Source organism: Nyctereutes procyonoides, unplaced genomic scaffold, assembly GCF_905146905.1.
Source record: "Nyctereutes procyonoides isolate TBG_1078 unplaced genomic scaffold, NYPRO_anot_genome, whole genome shotgun sequence".
Lineage (NCBI taxonomy): Eukaryota > Metazoa > Chordata > Mammalia > Carnivora > Canidae > Nyctereutes > Nyctereutes procyonoides.
Window position 1 is genome coordinate 7,621,637 of NW_026575140.1, and position 20,255 is coordinate 7,641,891.

Consider the following 20,255-nt stretch of genomic DNA (forward strand, 5'->3'; position numbering starts at 1 on the left):
AAAACTGCCAGTTATTTTACTAGCAAATGTTTATTTGGAATAGGGAATTGTGATTTGAGACAAGCAAGCTATGGCAAAACAATAGGCAAATCCGAGAACAAAGGAGAGGAAAGCTCTTTTATGTAGGAAAGTGAGGGAGTTGGGTTGTTTTAATCAGAAAGACCATTGGTGAGGCACCTGAGTGGCTCAGTGGTTGAGCGTCTGCCTTTTGCTTAGGGCATGATCCTGGAGTCCTGGGATCTATTCCCACATCGGGTTCCCCATAGGGAGCCTGCTTCTCCCTCTGCCTCTGTCTCTGCCCCTCTCTCTGTGTCTTTCATGAATAAGTAAATAAAATCTTAAAAAAAAAAAAGCCCATTGGCAATAATTGGAACTCAAAGTGTGATGACTTTTCATTGGCTAAGTTGTGACAGTCTCTCATTGGCTGGGCTGTTGCCTGGGGGAGGAGAAAAACTTCTTCCTCCTCCTTGGGGTGGTAAACTGCTGTTCGCCTCCGGTTTCATTTCTTCCTCTTTGTTCAGCAATTGAGGAAGACTTGGAGGATGTGAGAGCTCCCCCTGCTGGCCTCCAGACTCCATTTAAAATGAAATTTCCTTTTATTAATTTTCACAGTAGAATGGAAGCTATATGAGGATGGGGATTTTGTTTTGTCTACTCTTGTGTTTTCAGTGTCTAGAACATGTCTGTTACATAGCAGCTACTCAAAAAATATTTTTAAACAAATGATCACAATGCTTCTGGTTTAGGACAAAATACATATTTGTGGTTGAAAAGTGAACACCATGGGGATCCCTGGGTGGTTCAGCGGTTTAGCACCTGCCTTTGGCCCAGGGCGCGATCCTGGAGTCCCGGGATTGAGTTCTATGTCGGGCTCCCGGCATGGAGCCTGCTTCTCCCTCCTCCTGTATCTCTCCCCCCTCTGTCATAAATAAATAAATCTTTAAAAAAAAGAAAAGAAAAGAAAAGAAAAGTGAACACCACAAAGTGCTAATAACTTTTGCCACCCCAAAAGTGGCAAAATGGGAAAAACAGAAAGAAATGGATTTATCAGTGACTTTGTTGAATTGATGAAATAACCAGTTCTGGAACTGTCCTACCTTTAGACCTCTTGTTATGTTAGAAAATACCCTCCCTTCTTCAGCTACTTTCATTTGGATTTTCTCTTTTTTGCAGCCTAGAAACATTGTATATTTTACAGAACCATTTTACTCCTAAATTATATTAAAATTGAAAATAACATCCTTGTTGGAGAAACTAAAGTAAAACTGATACTCATGCCCTTCCCATGTTGCATATTAAAACAAGTCTTTTGAAACAAATGTCTCTACATAGTAGAAGTGTTAAAAATGGATGCCCTATGATCTAGTAACTCCACCTTTAGGAATTTATTCTTGGAGAGGGATTCAAAAGAAGAGAAAAAGATGTATGTATAGAGATGTTCAGTGCTACATTATTTATAAAAACAACAAGTATGAGATGGTTGGGTGGCTCAGCGGTTGAGCATCGTCTGCCTTTGGCCCAGGGCATGATCCCGGGATCTGGGATTGAGTCCCACATCAGGCTCCTTGCAGGGAGCCTGCTTCTCCCTTGGCCTGTGTCTCTGCCTCTCTCTTTCTCTGTGTCTTTCATGAATAAATAAAATCTTTAAAAAAAAAAAAGTAGGAAATAGCTATGATCACTGATCCTTGATGTTTTATGTGGCCCTAAAATTGCTTAGGAACTTTTTTTAAGCCTCAATAAAATACAAAAAAACATTGAAAGACAGGTTTTATTTTATATACGTAAAACAAACCTAGGCCATTAGAAGTCAGTATAGTGGTTACTCTTGGTGGAGAGGTAATGACTTGAAAGCAAGCCAAAGGCGGGCTTTTGGCATTTGTTTTTCTTAAAGGATGCTTTTACAGGGGTGCCTGGGTAGCTCAGTTGGTTGAGCGTCTGCCTTTGTCTCAGGTTATGCTCTTAGGATCCTGGTATTGAGCCCTGTTTTGGACTCCCTGCTGAGCAGGGAGTTGCTTCTCACTCTCCCTTTGCCCCTCTACCCATTCTCTCTCTCTGTCTCTCAAATAAATAAACAAATAAAATCTTTTTTTTTTTTTTTTAAGGATACCATACAGAATATGTCTATTTGTGACAGTTTATCAAGCTGTATATAATGTCTGCTTTTGGGATCCCTGGGTGGCTCAGCGGTTGAGGGTCTGCCTTCAGCCCAGGGTGTGATCCTGGAGTCCTGGGATTGAGTCCCACATCAGGCTCCCTGCATGGAGCCTGCTTCTCCCTCTGCCTGTCTCTGCCCCTCTCTCTCTGTGTCTCTCATGAATAAATAAAATCTTTAAAAAATTTTTAAAATAATGTCTGCGCTTTTATGATGTATCTTGTACTTCAATAAAAGGTTAGGAAAAAACCTCCAAAATATTATGATCCGTAGCTATTTAAAAAATATACTGGGATCCCTGGGTGGCGCAGAGGTTTGGCGCCTGCCTTTGGCCCAGGGCGCGATCCTGGAGACCCGGGATCGAATCCCACATCGGGCTCCCGGTGCATGGAGCCTGCTTCTCCCTCTGCCTGTGTCTCTGCCTCTCTCTCTCTCTCTCTCTCTGACTATCATAAATAAATAAAAATTTAAAAAAAAAATATACTACTGTAGACCAAGACATATGTGAAAATGTTAAACATTAGTTAAGTGTTAGGTGATAACATTTGTTTATGATTTTCGTAGATAAGAAACAAATGTTTTTAACTTTTAAAAAACATTTGTGATAAACTATAGGTAATATTGTTTTCTTTTTATATTTTCATAACTACTTTATTGGGACATAATTCATATGCCATATAATTCACCCATTTAAAGCATACCATTCATTGGTTTTTAGTATATTTACAGAGTAGAGTAACCATCACTACAGTCAATATTAGAACATTTTCATCACTCCAGAAAGAAACCCAATACCCATTAGAAGTGACTCACCATTTTCCCCAAACCTCTTCTTTTTGCTTTTCAATTAATTTTTATTTGAGTATAGTTGACACACAATGTTAAATTAATTTCAGGTGTATAACATAGTGATTCAGTATCTCTGTACGTTATGCTGTGCTTACCACAAGTTCTTTATTTTTCTTAAGATTTTATTTATTTGAGAGAGAGAGAGAGAATGCGAGAGTATGAGCAAGGGTGATGGGCTGAGCAGAGAGCCTGATGTGGGGGCTTGATCTCAGGACCGTGAGATAGTGACCTGAGCCGAAGGATGAAACTTAACTGACTGAGCCACCCAGGCACCCCCACAAGGTGTTTATTTTTATTTTTTATTTTATTTTATTTTTAATATTTTATTTTATTTTATTTATTTTTTTTTTTTTTACAATTTTTATTTATTTATGATAGTCACAGAGAGAGAGAGAGAGAGAGGCAGAGACACAGGCAGAGGGAGAAGCAGGCTCCATGCACCGGGAGCCCGACGTGGGATTCGATCCCGGGTCTCCAGGATCGCGCCTTGGGCCAAAGGCAGGCGCCAAACTGCTGCGCCACCCAGGGATCCCCAAGGTGTTTATTTTTAAAAGCTTTTTTCTCCAGCTTCTGTCACTGTTAAGTACAGGTATTCTTCTTTGGATCTCTGACCTTCCTACTTGATTCAGTAAGTGATGTGAGGGGTGTACTTTTTATTTTATTTTATTTTTTATTTTTTTTAAGATTTTATTTATTTATTCATGAGAGACACAGATTGAGAGAGAGAGAGACAGAGACATAAGCAGAAGGAGAAGCAGGCTCCACGCAGGGAGCCCAATGCGGGACTCAATCCTGGGACTCCTGGATCACACCCTGGGCCGAAGGCAGACGCTAAAATAAACCACCGACCTACCCAGGCGTCTCAGGGGTGTACTTTTTAAAAAGCTGTTTCAGTTTATAAATACTTAAGAGTAAAAAAAAAAAAATTATAATATAACATATCCACTTTAAAATTTTTAAATGGAAAGACCGGGTAATTAACATGTGATGAGTTCTTGCTGAATACTAGTCATAATATTAGGTTGCTTACTTTAGAATGGTCCTGTGTGTTTCAGTTGATACTTTGGTCACCTTCTGACAGTTTTATAGAAAAAAAAACTGCCTCAGAAAACAGGTTCAAGCCGGTTAAATAACTTGTCTGTTTGCACCGCTACACAGAGCCAGGGTTTAAACATGGGGGGAGGAGGTTGTTTTAATACATGTAAAAACTTTACTGAATGTGTTCACTAACTACAGAGCATCTTTGAAGTTTCAAAATCTAGGACTTAAGGAGATAGTGAAATTATGGATGCTGGTTAATGGCAGCAGCATTAGGAGTCTGAAGATATGTTATTTTCCAAGATTACTAATGTAATGAAATAATGTGATCTCCTTGAGTACTTTTGAGAAGAGGCTAAAGGTTTGTGCTTTTTTCTGTTCTACCTATGAACAGTTTTTGTCTTTGGTTTCCCAATGATGATCTCTTTGAAGAAAGTGAAGGTGTTAACCAGCACCTCGTGCTAATGCTTTGAACTTCTTTTTCTGTGCAAAGGGTAATAATCATTCCATTCTAAAAGTGAAGTTGCAAAGTACCCTTATTGCTGCAGTTGCGCTCAAGTCATTTGGCAGGACAAACAAGTGTTAGATATTCCATCCAGCAAGGGTTGCATTTTAAAAGCTCTGCCCCTAAAAGGTTTACCTTAACAGTCAATCATAGGTTAAAAGCTCTAATGAGTTTTTTTCTGGTTGAGGTAAAGGATCCAGTGGGGTCATGTGGCTCTTGTAACCTGGACTGCTGTGTCCAAAGATATGAATTCTTGATAGTATGATGTTGAGGGAAGAAGCAGCTACTGTTAATCATACAAATTTCTTGGAGTACCTGGGTGGCTCAGTTGGTTGAGCATCTGACTTTGACTTAGGTTTTGATCTTAGGGTCCTGGGATCAAGCCCTGCAGGTTCTGTGCTCGGTGGGGGCTTAAGATTCTCCCTCTCCTTCTCTCCCTCACCCCCTCCCCTGCCCCCATCCCCAGTCATGTGCACACAAGCTCTCTCTCTCCCTAAAAAAAATCCTTTAATGAAAAGATCTGGTACTGCTACACAGAAACTGAGGCCTTGGAGAGGCTAAATAATATGGCTAAGAGCTCACAGTTAATGGCAGAAGTGGACTAGAGTCTAGGTCTCCTGAGTTGAGTCTATAATCGTTTTCATTAATAAATTAGTATGTATGCATATAACTAAAAATGTTTCAGATTCTCTTCTATCCTTTATTCTGTTTTAACTTGCAGACCCCAGATGAGGCTGAATTTATAGGATTATATCATTTTATAATTCAATAAATGTTTTTTAGAATTGGGGATATGATTCTTTTATAGAAGCATTTATTTTCAGATGTTTTCTGATTTTCATTTTAGAAAATGTGGAAATGAGAAAATTACATATATAGTTACAAATATAAATATGTAATAATTATGTATACTTGAAGAAATAATTAGATACACTTTTTAGAAAACACACGTTGAGGTGCCTGGCTGGCTCAGTCAGTAGAGCATGCAACTCAGGGTTGTGAGTTCAAGCCCCATGTTGGGTATAGAGAGTACTTAAAAAAAACTTTTTTTTTTTTTTAAACCCACACTATTGGTGTAGGCAGAGAAGTGATTTGAATATAAACAAAACACACATACCACTCTTTAGTGGAGCTATAATGATATACATTTTATGTCCTTTTTTCTCTCAAGATTATTATTTACTTTCTCATCTAATAATTTATACATCTAAATTTTCTAATTTCTTGTTTTGTTGATTTTTTTTCTTTTCTTTTTTTTTCTTTCCCTCCATAGATCTTGAGCCAGATGATTGTGCATCCATTTACATCTTTAATGTAGATCCACCTCCATCTACCTTAAACTCACCACTTTGCTTACCACATCATGGATTACCGTCTCACTCTTCTGTTTTGTCATCATCGTTTCAGCTGCAGGGTCACAAAAACTATGAAGGAACTTGTGAGATTCCTGAATCTAAATACAGCCCATTAGGTGGTCCCAAACCCTTTGAGTGCCCAAGTATTCAAATTACATCCATCTCTCCTAACTGTCATCAAGAAATAGATGCTCATGAAGATGACCTACACATAAATGACCCAGAAAGGGAGTATTTGGAAAGGCCTTCTAGAGATCATCTCTATCTTCCTCTTGAGCCATCCTACCGGGAGTCTTCCCTTAGTCCTAGTCCTGCCAGCAGCATATCTTCTAGGAGCTGGTTCTCAGATGCATCTTCTTGTGAATCTCTTTCACACATTTATGATGATGTGGATTCAGAGTTGAATGAAGCTGCCGCCCGATTTACTCTCGGATCCCCTCTGACTTCTCCTGGTGGCTCGCCAGGAGGCTGCCCTGGAGAAGAGTCCTGGCATCAACAGTATGGACTTGGACATTCCTTGTCACCCAGACAATCTCCTTGCCACTCTCCTAGATCTAGTGTCACTGATGAGAATTGGCTGAGCCCCAGGCCAGCCTCAGGACCATCATCAAGGCCTACTTCCCCCTGTGGGAAACGAAGGCACTCCAGTGCTGAGGTTTGTTATGCTGGGTCCCTTTCACCCCATCACTCACCTGTTCCTTCTCCTGGTCACTCCCCCAGGGGAAGTGTCACAGAAGATACCTGGCTTAATGCTTCTGTCCAGGGTGGATCAGGCCTTGGCCCTGCGCTTTTTCCATTTCAGTGCTGTGTAGAGACTGATATCCCTCTGAAAACAAGGAAGACTTCTGAAGACCAAGCTGCTGTACTACCAGGAAAATTAGAATTCTGTTCAGATGACCAAGGGAATTTATCACCATCCCGGGAGACTTCAATAGATGATGGCCTTGGATCTCAATATCCTTTAAAGAAAGATTCATCTGGTGACCAATTTCTTTCAGTTCCTTCACCTTTTACCTGGAGCAAACCAAAGCCTGGCCACACTCCAATATTTCGGTGAGTTGATGGAAATGTCTGCTGGTCATTTTTCATGCTTATGGGTTATTGGCGGTGGCATGTGACTACACTATCTATATGGAATGGTTTGACCGTTCCCTTCCCCTCCTTTTTCCCCAGTGTCTTTTGGATAAATCAATTAAAGTAAACATGTATTTTCCTTTGATTCTTAAAAGGGCCTTGGATAGACTGGGCTTAGCATTTTTTTTTAAAGATTTTATTTATTTATTTATTTATTTATTCATTCATTCATTCATTCATTCATTCATTCATGAGAGACACAGAGGGAGAAGCAGGCTCCATGCAGGGTGCCCGATGTGGGACTCGATCCTGGAACTCCAGGATCACACCCTGCAGTTGCTCAACCACTGAGCCACCCAGGCTTCCCTGGATTTAGCATTTTAAAAACATATGGATAATGAGTTGTAGATAATAATAAGTTACATTTAAGAATCCCTAGAAAGAATTTTCCTACCTAAAAAAGCTTCTTGTAAAAGATTGATTATAGTATGGGTTAAATTACTAATAAAATTAATTGCGAACAGGCTTTTTATATTTTTAAGAGTTTATTGTACAAATGAAATTTGTATACTGTGGCAAGTTTTTTTTTCATAATTTGCTTTTTATCTATATTTTGGCTTTATAAATTTGACTTTTTTATTAGTGTAGAGGAATTTTAACATTTTACATATTCAAATTTGTTGTCTGCTCTGTGGCTTTTGGATTTTGTGTTATATTTGAAAGCCTTACCCCAATCTAAACTAATTAAAAATAAACAAAAATCTAACTTGCAAACTTCTAGTAAATTTAATGTACATACTAGTTTTATGATCTATGTATATAATGTTTTATATATATATTTGAATTTTGAGTCTAGCTGAGGACTGGAGTAGAGAACAGTGTAACAACTTTATTTTCCAAATGACGGATCACTTCCCACAATTCTATTTTATAGAATCAATCTAGTCTAATTGATTAGAAAAGACAGCTTTTATTATGTATTAAAGTGACACATGGTAGAGTTGAGTTTATTTCATTTTTTTTTAAGCCTTTTCATTGGTATTTAGGAAGATACAATGTGGAATTATGGTATTGAAGGTGCCTTTGAGCCTATCACACTGCTTCTGAAAATTGTCTTAATCTTTTTGGGGTTTTCTTTAGTCTGGGGAACAAGTGTAGAAACTAGCTGAGAGTTGAAATTGAGTTGTTTCAGACTAATAAAAATTAATACCTGTGAGGTTCACAGTAGTTAGTAAAGCTAGGCTGAGGACATTCAAAGAAGTGATGAGGTAATTTAGAAATTTACACTAAGAATGATAGCATTTCAGAGATGGAGGAGACCTTAAAAGACCAATTTCCCCAGTCACTAAGAAGATTTTTTTTTTAAGTTTTTGTTTATTTTTTTTTCATGAGAGACAGAGAGAGAGAGAGAGAGAGAGGCAGAGACATAGGCAGAGGGAGAAGCAGGCTCCCTGCAGGAAGCCTGAGGTGGCACTTGATCCCGGAACTCTGGGATCATGCCCTAAGTCAAAGGCAGGTACTCAACTGCTGAGCCACCCAGGCATCTCAAGAAGAGATTTTTAATATAAATCATTGTAGCCTTAGGTCTTTTGATATTAGACCTGTAGACATGTTACTTTTTTTTTTTTTAAGATTGTTATTTATTCATGAGAGACACAGAGAGAGAGGCAGAGGGAGAAGCAGGCTCCATGCAGGAAGTCCGACGCTAAATCACTGAGCCACCCAGGCGTCCCAAGTTATTTCTTTTTTAAATTCCATATTTTCAGTATTAATATCTGAATGAATCTGTGTCCCTTTAAGCAGTTTAAATTATCTTACTGATCAACTGATGTTTTCTCTGAAATAGACATTTAGAGTGCTGCATTGATAGGCCTTATAATTTTCAGCTGAGTATGTAGTGGAATTAAATTTGTGCCTTTGACTTAAGCAGTATTTCACAGAGACAGGGAAAAGAGCAATAGGGAGGAAGCAGGGAAGCAACATGTACAATAGATTAACTGCTATAGCTACACACCAGGGAGGGAGACATTTGTACTGGGAAATACAGGGATGTTTGTTCGGTTCCTTAGAGAGACACTGGTATATGTTCATGCAGGTTGATATCTTTGCCTTAAAAATGACATTATTTGGAACATTATAAGTGCCTGCCTTCAGCTCAGGTCATGATCCTGGAATCCCAGAATTGAGTCCCACATCGGGCTCCTGGCATGGAGCCTGCTTCTCCCTCTGCCTGTGTCTCTGCCTCTCTCTCTGTGTCTCTCATGAATAAATAAATAAAATCCTTTTTTTTATAAATTTTTTTTTAAAGATTTTATTTATTTATTTAAAGATTTTATTTTGGGCCGTCCAAATAAATAAAATCTTTAAAAAAATGACATTATTCTTTTGATTCTTTTTATAATTATGTATACATAGTTGAGAATCAGTTATAGTTTTACAGAATGTTAGAATATGTCCTTTTATTTATTTATTTAAAAGATTTTATTTGTTTATTCATGAGAGACACAGAGAAAGAGAGAGAAAGAGGCAGAGACACAGGCAGAGGGAGAAGCAGGCTCCACGCAGGGAGTCCGATGCGGGACTCCATCCCGGGACCCTGGGGTCATGGCCTGAGCCAAAGGCAGATGCTGAACTGCTGAGCCACCCAGGCATCCCAGAATTTGTCCTTTAAAAAAAAAAAAATAAATAAAGGAAACAAAAAAGTAAATGAAATTGATTTTATTCTTCAGATTAAAGAATTATTTCTTATGTACCTGTCAAATCCAATGTTATAACTTACTAACTGAAGTTTTATTTTGCAATATTTAGCTTCAGAGATCACAAGAAGAAAATGTTGGTCGCTGGCAAAGAAGTGATTTGAATCATTGCTTGGCAATAATAGTATGATGAAATGTCTTTTTTGTGTGTGTTTTGTTTATAGCACATCTTCATTACCTCCACTAGACTGGCCTTTACCAACTCATTTTGGACAATGTGAACTGAAAATAGAAGTGCAACCTAAAACTCATCATCGAGCCCATTATGAAACTGAAGGTAGCCGAGGAGCAGTTAAAGCATCTACTGGAGGACATCCTGTTGTAAAGGTATGAGTTGGGATATGAGTTGGCTTTTGGAGACGTCCTACATCTGTTGATGATAAAGTCTATTCTTTTAGGCACTACTATGCCCAAAAAGAGAAAGTTCAAAGCTTGCAAAAACCTCTGTTGAGGTTTTGTGTTCTTGATGGCAGCACTTCTATCTACATTGAAGGTTTTTTGTTGTTTTTGTTGTTGTTATATGCTATGCTGAAAGCCAGTCTTTTTTTTTTTTTAAAGATTTATTTACTTATTCATGAGAGGCACAGGCAGAAGGAGAAGCAGGCTCCATTCAGGGAGCCTGATGTGGGATTTGATCCCGGGTCCCCAGGATCAGGCCCTGGGCTGAAGGCAGCGCTAAACCGCTGAGCTACCCAGGCTGCCCCGAAAACCAGTCTTTTGATTGTGGACTGACTCTCCAGCTATGGAACTCTGAGTCAAGATTATAGTGGTCAAACAGTTCTTTTTCTCATTAAAACAACACAAAACACAACCGTTTTATAATACATGCTCATTTAAAATCTAAATAATGCCAAAAAGTAGAGAGAATAAAGCAATAAATTACCCCAAATCTAAACCCCTCAGAAATAAGCAGCTAATATTTGATTAATATTCCAAATAATTCTCTGTGTATATTTAGTGAAAGACTGAGTGGATGACTAGAAAATAGAATGAAGTTTTTAAGGATAAAATTATATTGAGCATCTTTGTGATTAAAATATTGTTTATCGGACAGCTCGGGTGGCTCAGTGGTTTAGCGCTGCCTTCAGCCCAGGGCCTAATCCTGGGGCCCCAGGATCAAGTCCCGCATCGGGCTCCCTGCATGGAGCCTGCTTCTCCCTCTGCCGTGTCTCTGCCTCTCTCTGTGTTTCTCATGAATAAATAGAAAAAAATATTTAAAAAAATAAAATAAAATAAAATATTGTTTATCTGAGTTTATTAGCAGAAAATAAAACTAATGTGAAATCATAAAAATTGTGATAGTTGAGTGTGTGAAATATATTTAATATGTAAGTTTTGAATCATAATAGTTGAATATTAACTTTAATTTTATTTGAATAAAACATTTTAAAAAATGAAACAAGTAAAACTAAGAACTACTGAATCTTAGATATTGTTCTTCACTTTCACGAGTCCTAAGAAGATCTAAGGTCAGAGATACTAAATAATTGAGAAATTAATCATTGTTTAAAAGATTTAGATGGTTTGAATTGACGCCCTTCTTTAAAATGAGATAATGTTTTTTTAAAAACTCCTTTTGCTCTCCCCTCTGCTGTTTAAATTTTGTTGCTTATTTTTCCCTACTGATGTACCGCCATCTCCCCACCCTTGTACCTTACCACCCCCATTGTTTAGCTTTAGTCCTATATCTAGTTGAATTCAATGATTACTACTAATTTTTACTTACTTTAATTACTTACTACTAATTTTTACTTACTTAAGTGTTTTTGTTTGTGGATGGTGGGATCAAGCCCTATATTGGACTCTGTGCTGAGTATAGAATCTACTTGTCCTTGTCCCTTTGCTCTTCCCCCTACTCATATACTCTCTCTCTTTTTCTCTGTTTTTTTCTCTAAAATAAATATTTTAGGGGTGCCTGGTGGCTCAGTGGTTGAGCATCTGCCTTGGGCCCAGGTCGTGATACCAGGTTCCTGGGATCGAGTCCCCCACATGGCTCCCCACCGGGAGCCTGCCTCTCCCTCTGCCTATGTCTTTGCCTCTCTCTCTGTCTCATGAATAAATAAAATATTTAAAATAAATAAAATTAAAATAAATATTTTTAAAAATAACAAAAAGTAAAAGCTGATTCTTTGTTGGAGCTCTTCCCTAGCTCAGTAGAACACGTGACTCTTAGTCTCGTGGTCATGAGTTCAAGCCCCCATGGGTATAGAGATTACTAAAAATTAAGAAACCCCACAACTCCCCCCAAAATAAACTAGTTCTCTGCTTAAGGGGAGATTAACACTTTGAGTATCATCAGTGCTTTATATTTTCCTTGTTAGTGACTTTTTTTTTTTTTGTAACTTCTTCCTCGAAGAATTATATCCGTATACTTGAAATTACTGACTTAACTAGAGTATGTCTGGATATTGATGGTTCTTTATCAGTCTGTCCCTAGTACCTGTAATGCTTCTTTCAATCTGAGATTCTTTTCTTCCTTCATGCAAGAAAACCTTTTTATATTATGTATCTGTATACATTTCTTCTTCATTTGTTTTGTCCTTTACTTTAGGGACTCCAATTACTATTCAGATGTTTACTTGTTTTTATCTCCCATGTCTTTATGTTCTCTTCTTTGATTCCTTCAATGTCTTTTCTTATCATTTATTGTGATTTTTTTTAAAGCCCTGCCCTGATGTTTGCACTGATGTTTTTGATATATTTGTCACTCACGGTTTCTAATCTAGCTTTTTAAAATAATTAATTAATTAATTAATTAATTAATTTTAAAGATTTTATTTATTTGACAGAGAGTGAGTGAGCACAAACGGGGAGTGGCAGACAGAGGGTGAGGAAGAAACAGGCTCTCTGCTGAGCAGAAAGCCTGACATGGGGCTCGATCCCAGGATCCTGGGATCAGGGCCTGAGCCAAAGGCAGACAGACGCTCAACTGACTGAGCCACCCAGGTGCCCCTTAATTTAGTTTTTAGATCTCCAGTTGTGTTTTGTACTTTAGTTTGCTTCTTTAGCTACATTTTCCACTTATTTCATATTTTATCATTATATTTGATTTCATGGTTTATTGAACTTCTTAAATTTTGTAGTGTGGAACTTTCACTGGCAATTAGTTTCTCGGTTGTGTGTGTGTGTGTGTGTGTGTGTTGAGGGGGAGATTTTGTTTTCACTTTTTTTGTAAGGTGGGAGGGGCAGAAGGAGAGGGGCAGAAGAAGAGAGAATCTTAGGCAGGCTCCATGCCCACCTCAGAGCCCAATGCAGGCCTCGATCTCACAAATAGGATCACCAAAAATAGGAATCTTACAACCCTGAGATCATGACCTGAGTCAAAATCAAGAGTTAGACACTTAACTGACTGAGCCACCCGGGTACCCCTTCACTTTATTAAATTATTCAAATGTCTTGTATAGTTTGTTCCTTTTTTTATTAAATAAAAATAAAAAATGTATACTGTAATTGCCTAATTGCCATGCCTTTTATCCCCCATTTTGTTTGAGAACTTTGGTCTATAGCCTGAGGAAATTGGGTGGAAGAGGTACAGAATTAGCTTAAGATAGGCCTTGTTGAGTTTGGCTCAAGAGAGTAAACAGTATCACGTATGTATTATGGCCCACTCCCATTACTCTAGTATGTATCATATTTTCATGAGCTGTACTTGTTCCCTTAGTACAGCACAGAGTCCTGGAAGATGGTAAGCACTCCTGACCTTTTCTGCTTCTGCCAAAGGCCCTGGAGCAGAATGTGGTATCTTTTATTCTTTTTTTTTTTTTTTTTTGGTATCTTTTATTCTTGAGGGAAAGTTTTTCCTTGACTTTTTTCAGAGCTGACTACTTACACTTATGATTTACTTTGCTGTAAATTAGTTAGCATTATATCAATATTTTATTTTCTCAATTTATTACTTTTATTCCATTAATTTACTTAGTAATGTTATTTGTTATTACTCTTCCTAGTGGATAAAGGTACGAACTAGTTAGCAGTTCTGCCACACAAATCAAAATCTTAATCTTCTGTTTTGCATTTCTCATACTGCCCCTGCTACCACCACACATGCATATATTTAATTTTGTTAGGTATTGGGGGAAGATGATTGTGATACTACTTCATTCCATTGTTTTTATCCAAAAGTTTTCTCTCTTTCTAATAATCAGAGTAAAACAAGCATTGCACGATAAGAAGAGGTCATCTCAAATTGGAAATAAAATGTGACTGATTCTGTGTACTGTACCACACTTGTATGGTACACTCTTCAGTTGTGTATGCCTACTTCTGAGACCTCATTTTTCCCACTAACAAAAGCAGCCCTTTCCCAGCAGCTAAGAAGACTATTTGTAGATTTCTCTGCTGTTCTGAGAATTTTGTAATACTCAGGAAAGGAAGGCATGATTTGCCATTCCAGACTGGTCTGACCCATCACACATTAGAGTGGCATGCTTGGTTCTCAGAAAAAGCCCTGATTCTGCTCTCTTTGTACTGTTTTTGTTTTGTTTTAAACATTTTATTGCTCTGTAAGAATACATCACTAAAGTACACAAGTCTTAACATGTACAGCACAGTGAATTTTTAGCACATGTGGACACACATAAAACTACCACAAAGGTTAAGATACAGAATATTTTTAAAAGATTTATTTAATTATTTATTTTAGTGTGGGAAGGGGCAGATGGAACCATAAAGAGTCTTAAGAGGACTTGTGCTGAACCTGGAGCCTGATACAAGGCTTGATTCTATGACTCTGAGATCATGACCTGAGCCGAAACCAAAAATAGGATACCCCACCAACTGTGCCACCTAGGCACCCCAACTTACAGATTTTAAGCACCTAGAAGACTTCCTTGTACCCTTCCTAATTTGTATCTCCCAACCAAAGGTAATCATGCTTCTGACCGCTTATCATCATAGATTCATCTTTTTATTCTTGAATTTCATATGTATAGAATCATACAGTATGTTTTATTTTCTGTCTGGCTTCTTTTATTCAACATTACGACTGTGAGATTCATCCACTTTGGGGGGATAGTTTTTCTTTTTCTTTGCAGTATAGTATTCCATTGCATGAATTAGCTGTGATTTCTTCATCTGTCTCCCTGTTCATAGACACTTGGTTTGTGATCACTTTCGGACTATTTTGAATAAAGATAGTATGTTCTTCTCTCTCTCTCTCTCTCTCTCTTTTTTTTTTTTACATATCTTTTTACTTTTAATTCCAGTATAGTTAACATACAGTATTACATTAGTTTCAGATGTACTACACTTATATTTTGATAGACAAAAGCATTCACTTTTTTGGTTATATATCCGAGTAGAATCGCTGGTATTTCAAAGTACCTATACCAATTTCTACTCCTAACCAGCCATATATGAAGGTTTCAGTTACTTCACATCCTCATCAACACCAAAACTTTGGTTCCTGGTATTTTTTAAGCATTTCAGTAGTGTTGTAGAGGAATCATACTGGTTTTGATTTGTGGTTTCCTGATGGCTAGTGATGTTGAACATCTTTTCATGTTTGTCAAACATTTGTCGTCTTTTGTCCAGTGCCTGTTCATGTCTCTTGACTAGTTTTTAAATTGTCTCTTTTTCTTACTGATTTGTAGGAGTTTTTAATATTTTGCATGTAAGCTTTTTGTCAGAACAATGTGTTGCAAATAAAATTTCTTCTCGTCTTTTGCTTCCTTTTCCACTTTCTAATTGTGGAAGTTTTTAATTTTAATGAAGTCCAAGTTATTAGTCTTTTTTTATGGATAGTGCTTTTGTTTATTTTTTAACATTTTATTTGACAGTGCGCACACATGCACATGTGAGAGTAAGAACAAATGAACCGGGGGGGGAGGCATGAGGAGGCAGAGCAGGATAAGCAGGCTCCCCCGCTAGCAGGGAGCCCCACATGGGGCTTACTCCCAGGGCCCTGGGATCATGACCGAAGCTGAAGGCAGGTGCTTAACCAACTGAGGTGCCGACATGTGGCTGGGTGGTGCTTTTCTTTTTTTTTTTTTTTTAAGATTTTATTTATTTATTCATGAGAGACACAGAGAGAGAGGCAGAGACATAGGCAGAGGGAGAAGCAGGCTCCATGCAGGGAGCCTGACATGGGACTCGATCCTGGGACTCCAGGATCATGCCCTGGGCCAAAGACAGGCACTCAACCGCTAAGCCACCCAGGGATCCCTGGGTGGTGCTTTTATATCCTGTTCAAAAATCTTTGTTTAGAGATGCCTGAGTGGCTCAGTCATTAAGTGACTTCTCAATAATATTATTGCCTCCAGTCCATGAAAATGGTCTATTCCTCCATTTATTTGGGTATTATTTAATTCCTCTTGGCAGTGTTTTGTAGTTTTCAAAGTAGACATTTTTTATATCTTTTGTTATTTCCAGTGTTCACTGTTTTTTACACTATTATTTTTTATTCCATTTAATGTTTTGTTTATAGAATACAGAAATGCAGTTTATTTTTTTATGTTGACTTTATATTTCTTGACCTAATAGTTTATTTTAGCTTCTTTTGGGTTTTCTAAATAGTCAACTCATCTTTGAATAATGAGTTTTACTTCTTCTAATTTTTATACCTTTTCCCCCAAAATTTTTGTGGTAAAATACACATAACATAAAATTTACCATCTTAATTATTTTTACATATACAGTTTAGTGGTATTAAATACAAGGGGATCCCTGGGTGGTGCAGCGGTTTAGCACCTGCCTTTGGCCCGGGGCGCGGCCCTGGAGACCCGGGATCGAATCCCACGTCGGGCTCCCGGTGCATGGAGCCTGCTTCACCCTCTGCCCCTTTCTCATAATGTACAACTTTGACCACCATCCATCTCTATAGCTCTTTTTATCTTGTACAACTGCAATTTTTATTTTATTTATTCATGAGAGACACACAGAGAGAGAGAGAGAGAGAGGCAGAGACAGAAGCAGAGGGAGAACAGGCTCCATGCAGGGAGCCTGATGTGGAACTCAATCCCAGGACTCCAGGATCACTCCTGAGCCAAAGCAGACCCTCAACTACTGAGCCACCCAGGCATCCCTATTTGTGCTGCTTCTAATCAGAAAAATTCACTTTTTTGTGGTGCTTTTTAGTTTATAAAATGTTTTCTCGTAGTTTATATTTAATATTCACAAAAGTTCTTTGAAAAGGGCAAGGCAAGTACATTGTGCCAGAGATTTGAGATTATACGTGATATAATTGATGGAGATCTTAAACTTAGGCCTTTGGACTCTGCTGTTCTGGTTTCTGTTGTACCATATTGCCTCTTGTATTACAGATAACTTATAATTTCATAGTGCTTTTCATTTTATTAACTATTTTCACATTGTCTCATTTAATTCTCCAGATAAGCCTTTTTAGAAACACTGAATTAAAGTCACGTGCTGTTTCTACTACCATTATAATCCCTAGTAAAAATCTTAGACCTATTATGGCCATAGTACTTTACACAGAGTTAATACTCCGTAAACGTTGATCACTGTTCTGAACCCTCATGAAAAGTAGCAGAATAAGAGCAAGAGAGAGTGCATGAGTTGGGGGAAGAGGGAAAGGGAGACAATCTTAAGCAGACTCTGTGCTGAATGCAGACACTGACACAGGGCTCAATCTCACAACCCTGAGGTCACTACTGAGCTGAAACCAAGATTTGGTTGCTTAACCGACTGTGCACCACCAGGTGCCCCTGAAGTAAATAATCTTATTCGTTAATATGATCTGCAGGTATTTAATAGATTGAAGCCAGTCTGCTGCTATAGCTGGGAATTTGGTGGGGGGGGGAGGGGGGAAAATCAGACATGTTTCCTTCTTCCATGAGGTTTACAGTTTGGTGAAGCTTGCAAATGAGGTAATAACGATAAAGTAGGATGAAGGAAATTCATATCCTTAAGAAAGCAAATAGGTGAATGGGTTGAAATGGCATTACTTATTTGAGGAATGTTGATAGCTCACTAATAAACAATCATTAGCCAGAAAAAAGATAGATATTAAGAAAGGAAAAATATTAAGCAGAGGGAAGAGTTTAGAACTGCACTATCCAATCCAGTAGTCACTAGCCGCATTTAAATTTAAATTAATCAAAATTAGGGACGCCTGGGTTGCTCAGTGGTTGAGCGTCTGCCTTTGGCTCAGGGCGTGATCCCGGGGTTCGGATTCGAGTCCCACATTGGGCTCCCTGCATGGAGCCTGCTTCTCTCTCTCTGTGTCTCTCATGAATAAATAAATAAAATCTTTAAAAAAATTAATCAAAATTAGAAATTCACTTCTTTAGATGCATTAACAGCATTTCAAGACTTGGTAGAAGTGTGGCTAATGACTACATTGTCTTTTTTTTTTTTAAGATAGATTCTCTCCCTCTCCGTCTGCTTCTTATGCTTGTGCTCTCTTTCTCTCCGTCAAATAAATAAAATCTTTTAAAAACAACAAATGAAAAAAAACTACATGTACATCTTATTGTACTGTGATCATTTTATTAAGGCATAGATATTTTGCATTTTAAAAATGAAGAGAGCGAGCGAAAAAAAAAAAAGTGAGCGAGTGTGCATTGGTGGGGGGCAGAGGGGAAAGGAGAAGCAGACTTCCTATACTGAGCAGGGAGCCTGACACAGGCCAATCCCAGGACCTAGAGATCATGACCTGAGCTGAAGGCAGATGCTTAACAGACTGAGTCACCCAGGCGCCCCAAGGCATGGACATTTTGAATGTTACCTCAAAAATTACTGAAATTTTAAAAATGGGGATTGTTGAGGCACCTGGATAGCTCATTCATTTGGCATCTGACTCTTGATTTTGGCTTGGGTCATGATCTCAGGCTTGTGGGATCAAGACCTGAGCCTCCATGCTCAGAGCAGAATCTGGTTGAAGTTCTCACTTTTCCCGTCCTTCTGCCCCTCTCCCTGCTTGCTCTCTCTCTCTCTCTCTCTCTCTCTCTCTCTCTCTCTCTCTGAAATAAATAAATAAATCTTTAAAAAATGGAGATTATAGAAATTTTTCATATTTAGATTCTATTTCCTCATGCACCAAGATCCTTTTCCAGGTGATGATTGTTTATATGTTGTTACATGCACATTTTCAGTTTGAAGCAGTTTACTTACGGAAATTTAATTTTGTGTTTTTAGTATCTCTATAATGTGTTCTCATGTTTCTAATATATTCAGATTCCCTACCCCCAAGTAATTTAGCAGAACTGATAATAGAATTCCTCTTATTGAAGCTACTCTAGTTTGTCCTATAGTGACCTTCGGGCTTTAACACTCCAGCTTTAGTTAAATTAAGCAGGCACAGACCTTTGCTATGGAAACGATACAGAAACATAACAAACAACTTGGCTTACTTTCTTCTCCAAAGCACAGGGTGGCCTGAAGAGAGGTATACTGATCCTAGATGAAAATTTTTTGAGAGTAGTAGTAGCAGCAATAATTTGTTTATGGCCTACAACATAATGCTTATCTGAAAATGAAATGGGAAGACAATCTAATTTATTTGACTCCTTAAAATCCCTAAGATACATAGGAGAAACTGTACTTTTCATATGCTATATAGTATACATATGCTTGGAGCAGATGCTGACTGAAGTACGTGTTATGAAATATATTCCCTTTGAAATCTTATATGCATGATTACCTTCCCCCATCACTGGTTTATTTTACTATCGAAGTATAAAGGACAGGTGGCTTATGCCTTTGCCAAGCGGGTATTAATGTGAGTCATCTAATATGACTAGGATACTTTGGTATATAGTACTTACTGGTACGTTATGTGATATTTGGGTAGCTTATTAGATGGCAATAAAATTTTTTACTTGTATTTTCTATTTTAGACTTAACTACTTTTTGAACAGTCTACTTTAGTGGCTATTCTAATTTAAGTAATTCTGTTGACTAACCTCATGAGTTCTTTTGCTCCACCAAATTGAAATCTTTATTCCAAAATTCATTCATTCAACAATGATCGAACAAGCATCTGTAATGTGCTAAGTACTGTACTATGCTCTGGAGATAACTAGATGGACCCCTGTCCCTATCACAGTACTTAGAGGAGAGTGGCAAAATTGTTGCTATTTCTTCCTCTATGTAGATGAACAGTTGGTTCCATGGAACAATTTGTTCAATTGGATTAAACATGAAAGAGCAACAAGTATAGCAGAAAGGAATAGCTAATCACTTATTAGCCATACGTTTCCAATTTTTTTCTTTAGTTAATTTACTTAGGTTTTTTTTAAAATTCTGATTGTGTTGGCATTTTATTTTTCATGGATTTTTTTTTAAGATTTTATTTATTTATTCATGAGACACACACACAGAGGCAGAGACATAGGCAGAGGGAGGAGAAGGCTCCCAGAAGGAGCCCAATACGGGACTCAATCCTGGATCCCCCAGGATCAGGACCTGAACCGAAGGCAGACACTCAACTGCTGAGCCATCCAGGCGTCCCTCATGGATTATTTTCAATTAAATTAAAGCTATATAAAATTTATCAACTTATTCTATGAAAATATATAAAAGGAAATCACACCTGAAAATATTGAGGGGTGCCTGGCTGGCTTGGT

At 37.9% G+C, this 20,255-nt stretch overlaps 1 protein-coding gene across 3 annotated transcripts in view; it reads left to right on the forward strand.

Moving 5' to 3' along the window:
- The window catches only part of NFATC3 (nuclear factor of activated T cells 3), a 139,224-nt gene that overhangs the window by 43,580 nt on the left and 75,389 nt on the right, over positions 1 to 20,255 (forward strand). For all 3 annotated transcript variants that reach the window (XM_055307215.1, XM_055307216.1, XM_055307214.1), the window contains exons 2-3: positions 5,818 to 6,952; positions 9,894 to 10,056. In XM_055307215.1, coding sequence (XP_055163190.1) covers positions 5,818 to 6,952; positions 9,894 to 10,056 — 1,298 coding nt within the window. The remainder of the gene's footprint in view (positions 1 to 5,817; positions 6,953 to 9,893; positions 10,057 to 20,255) is intronic.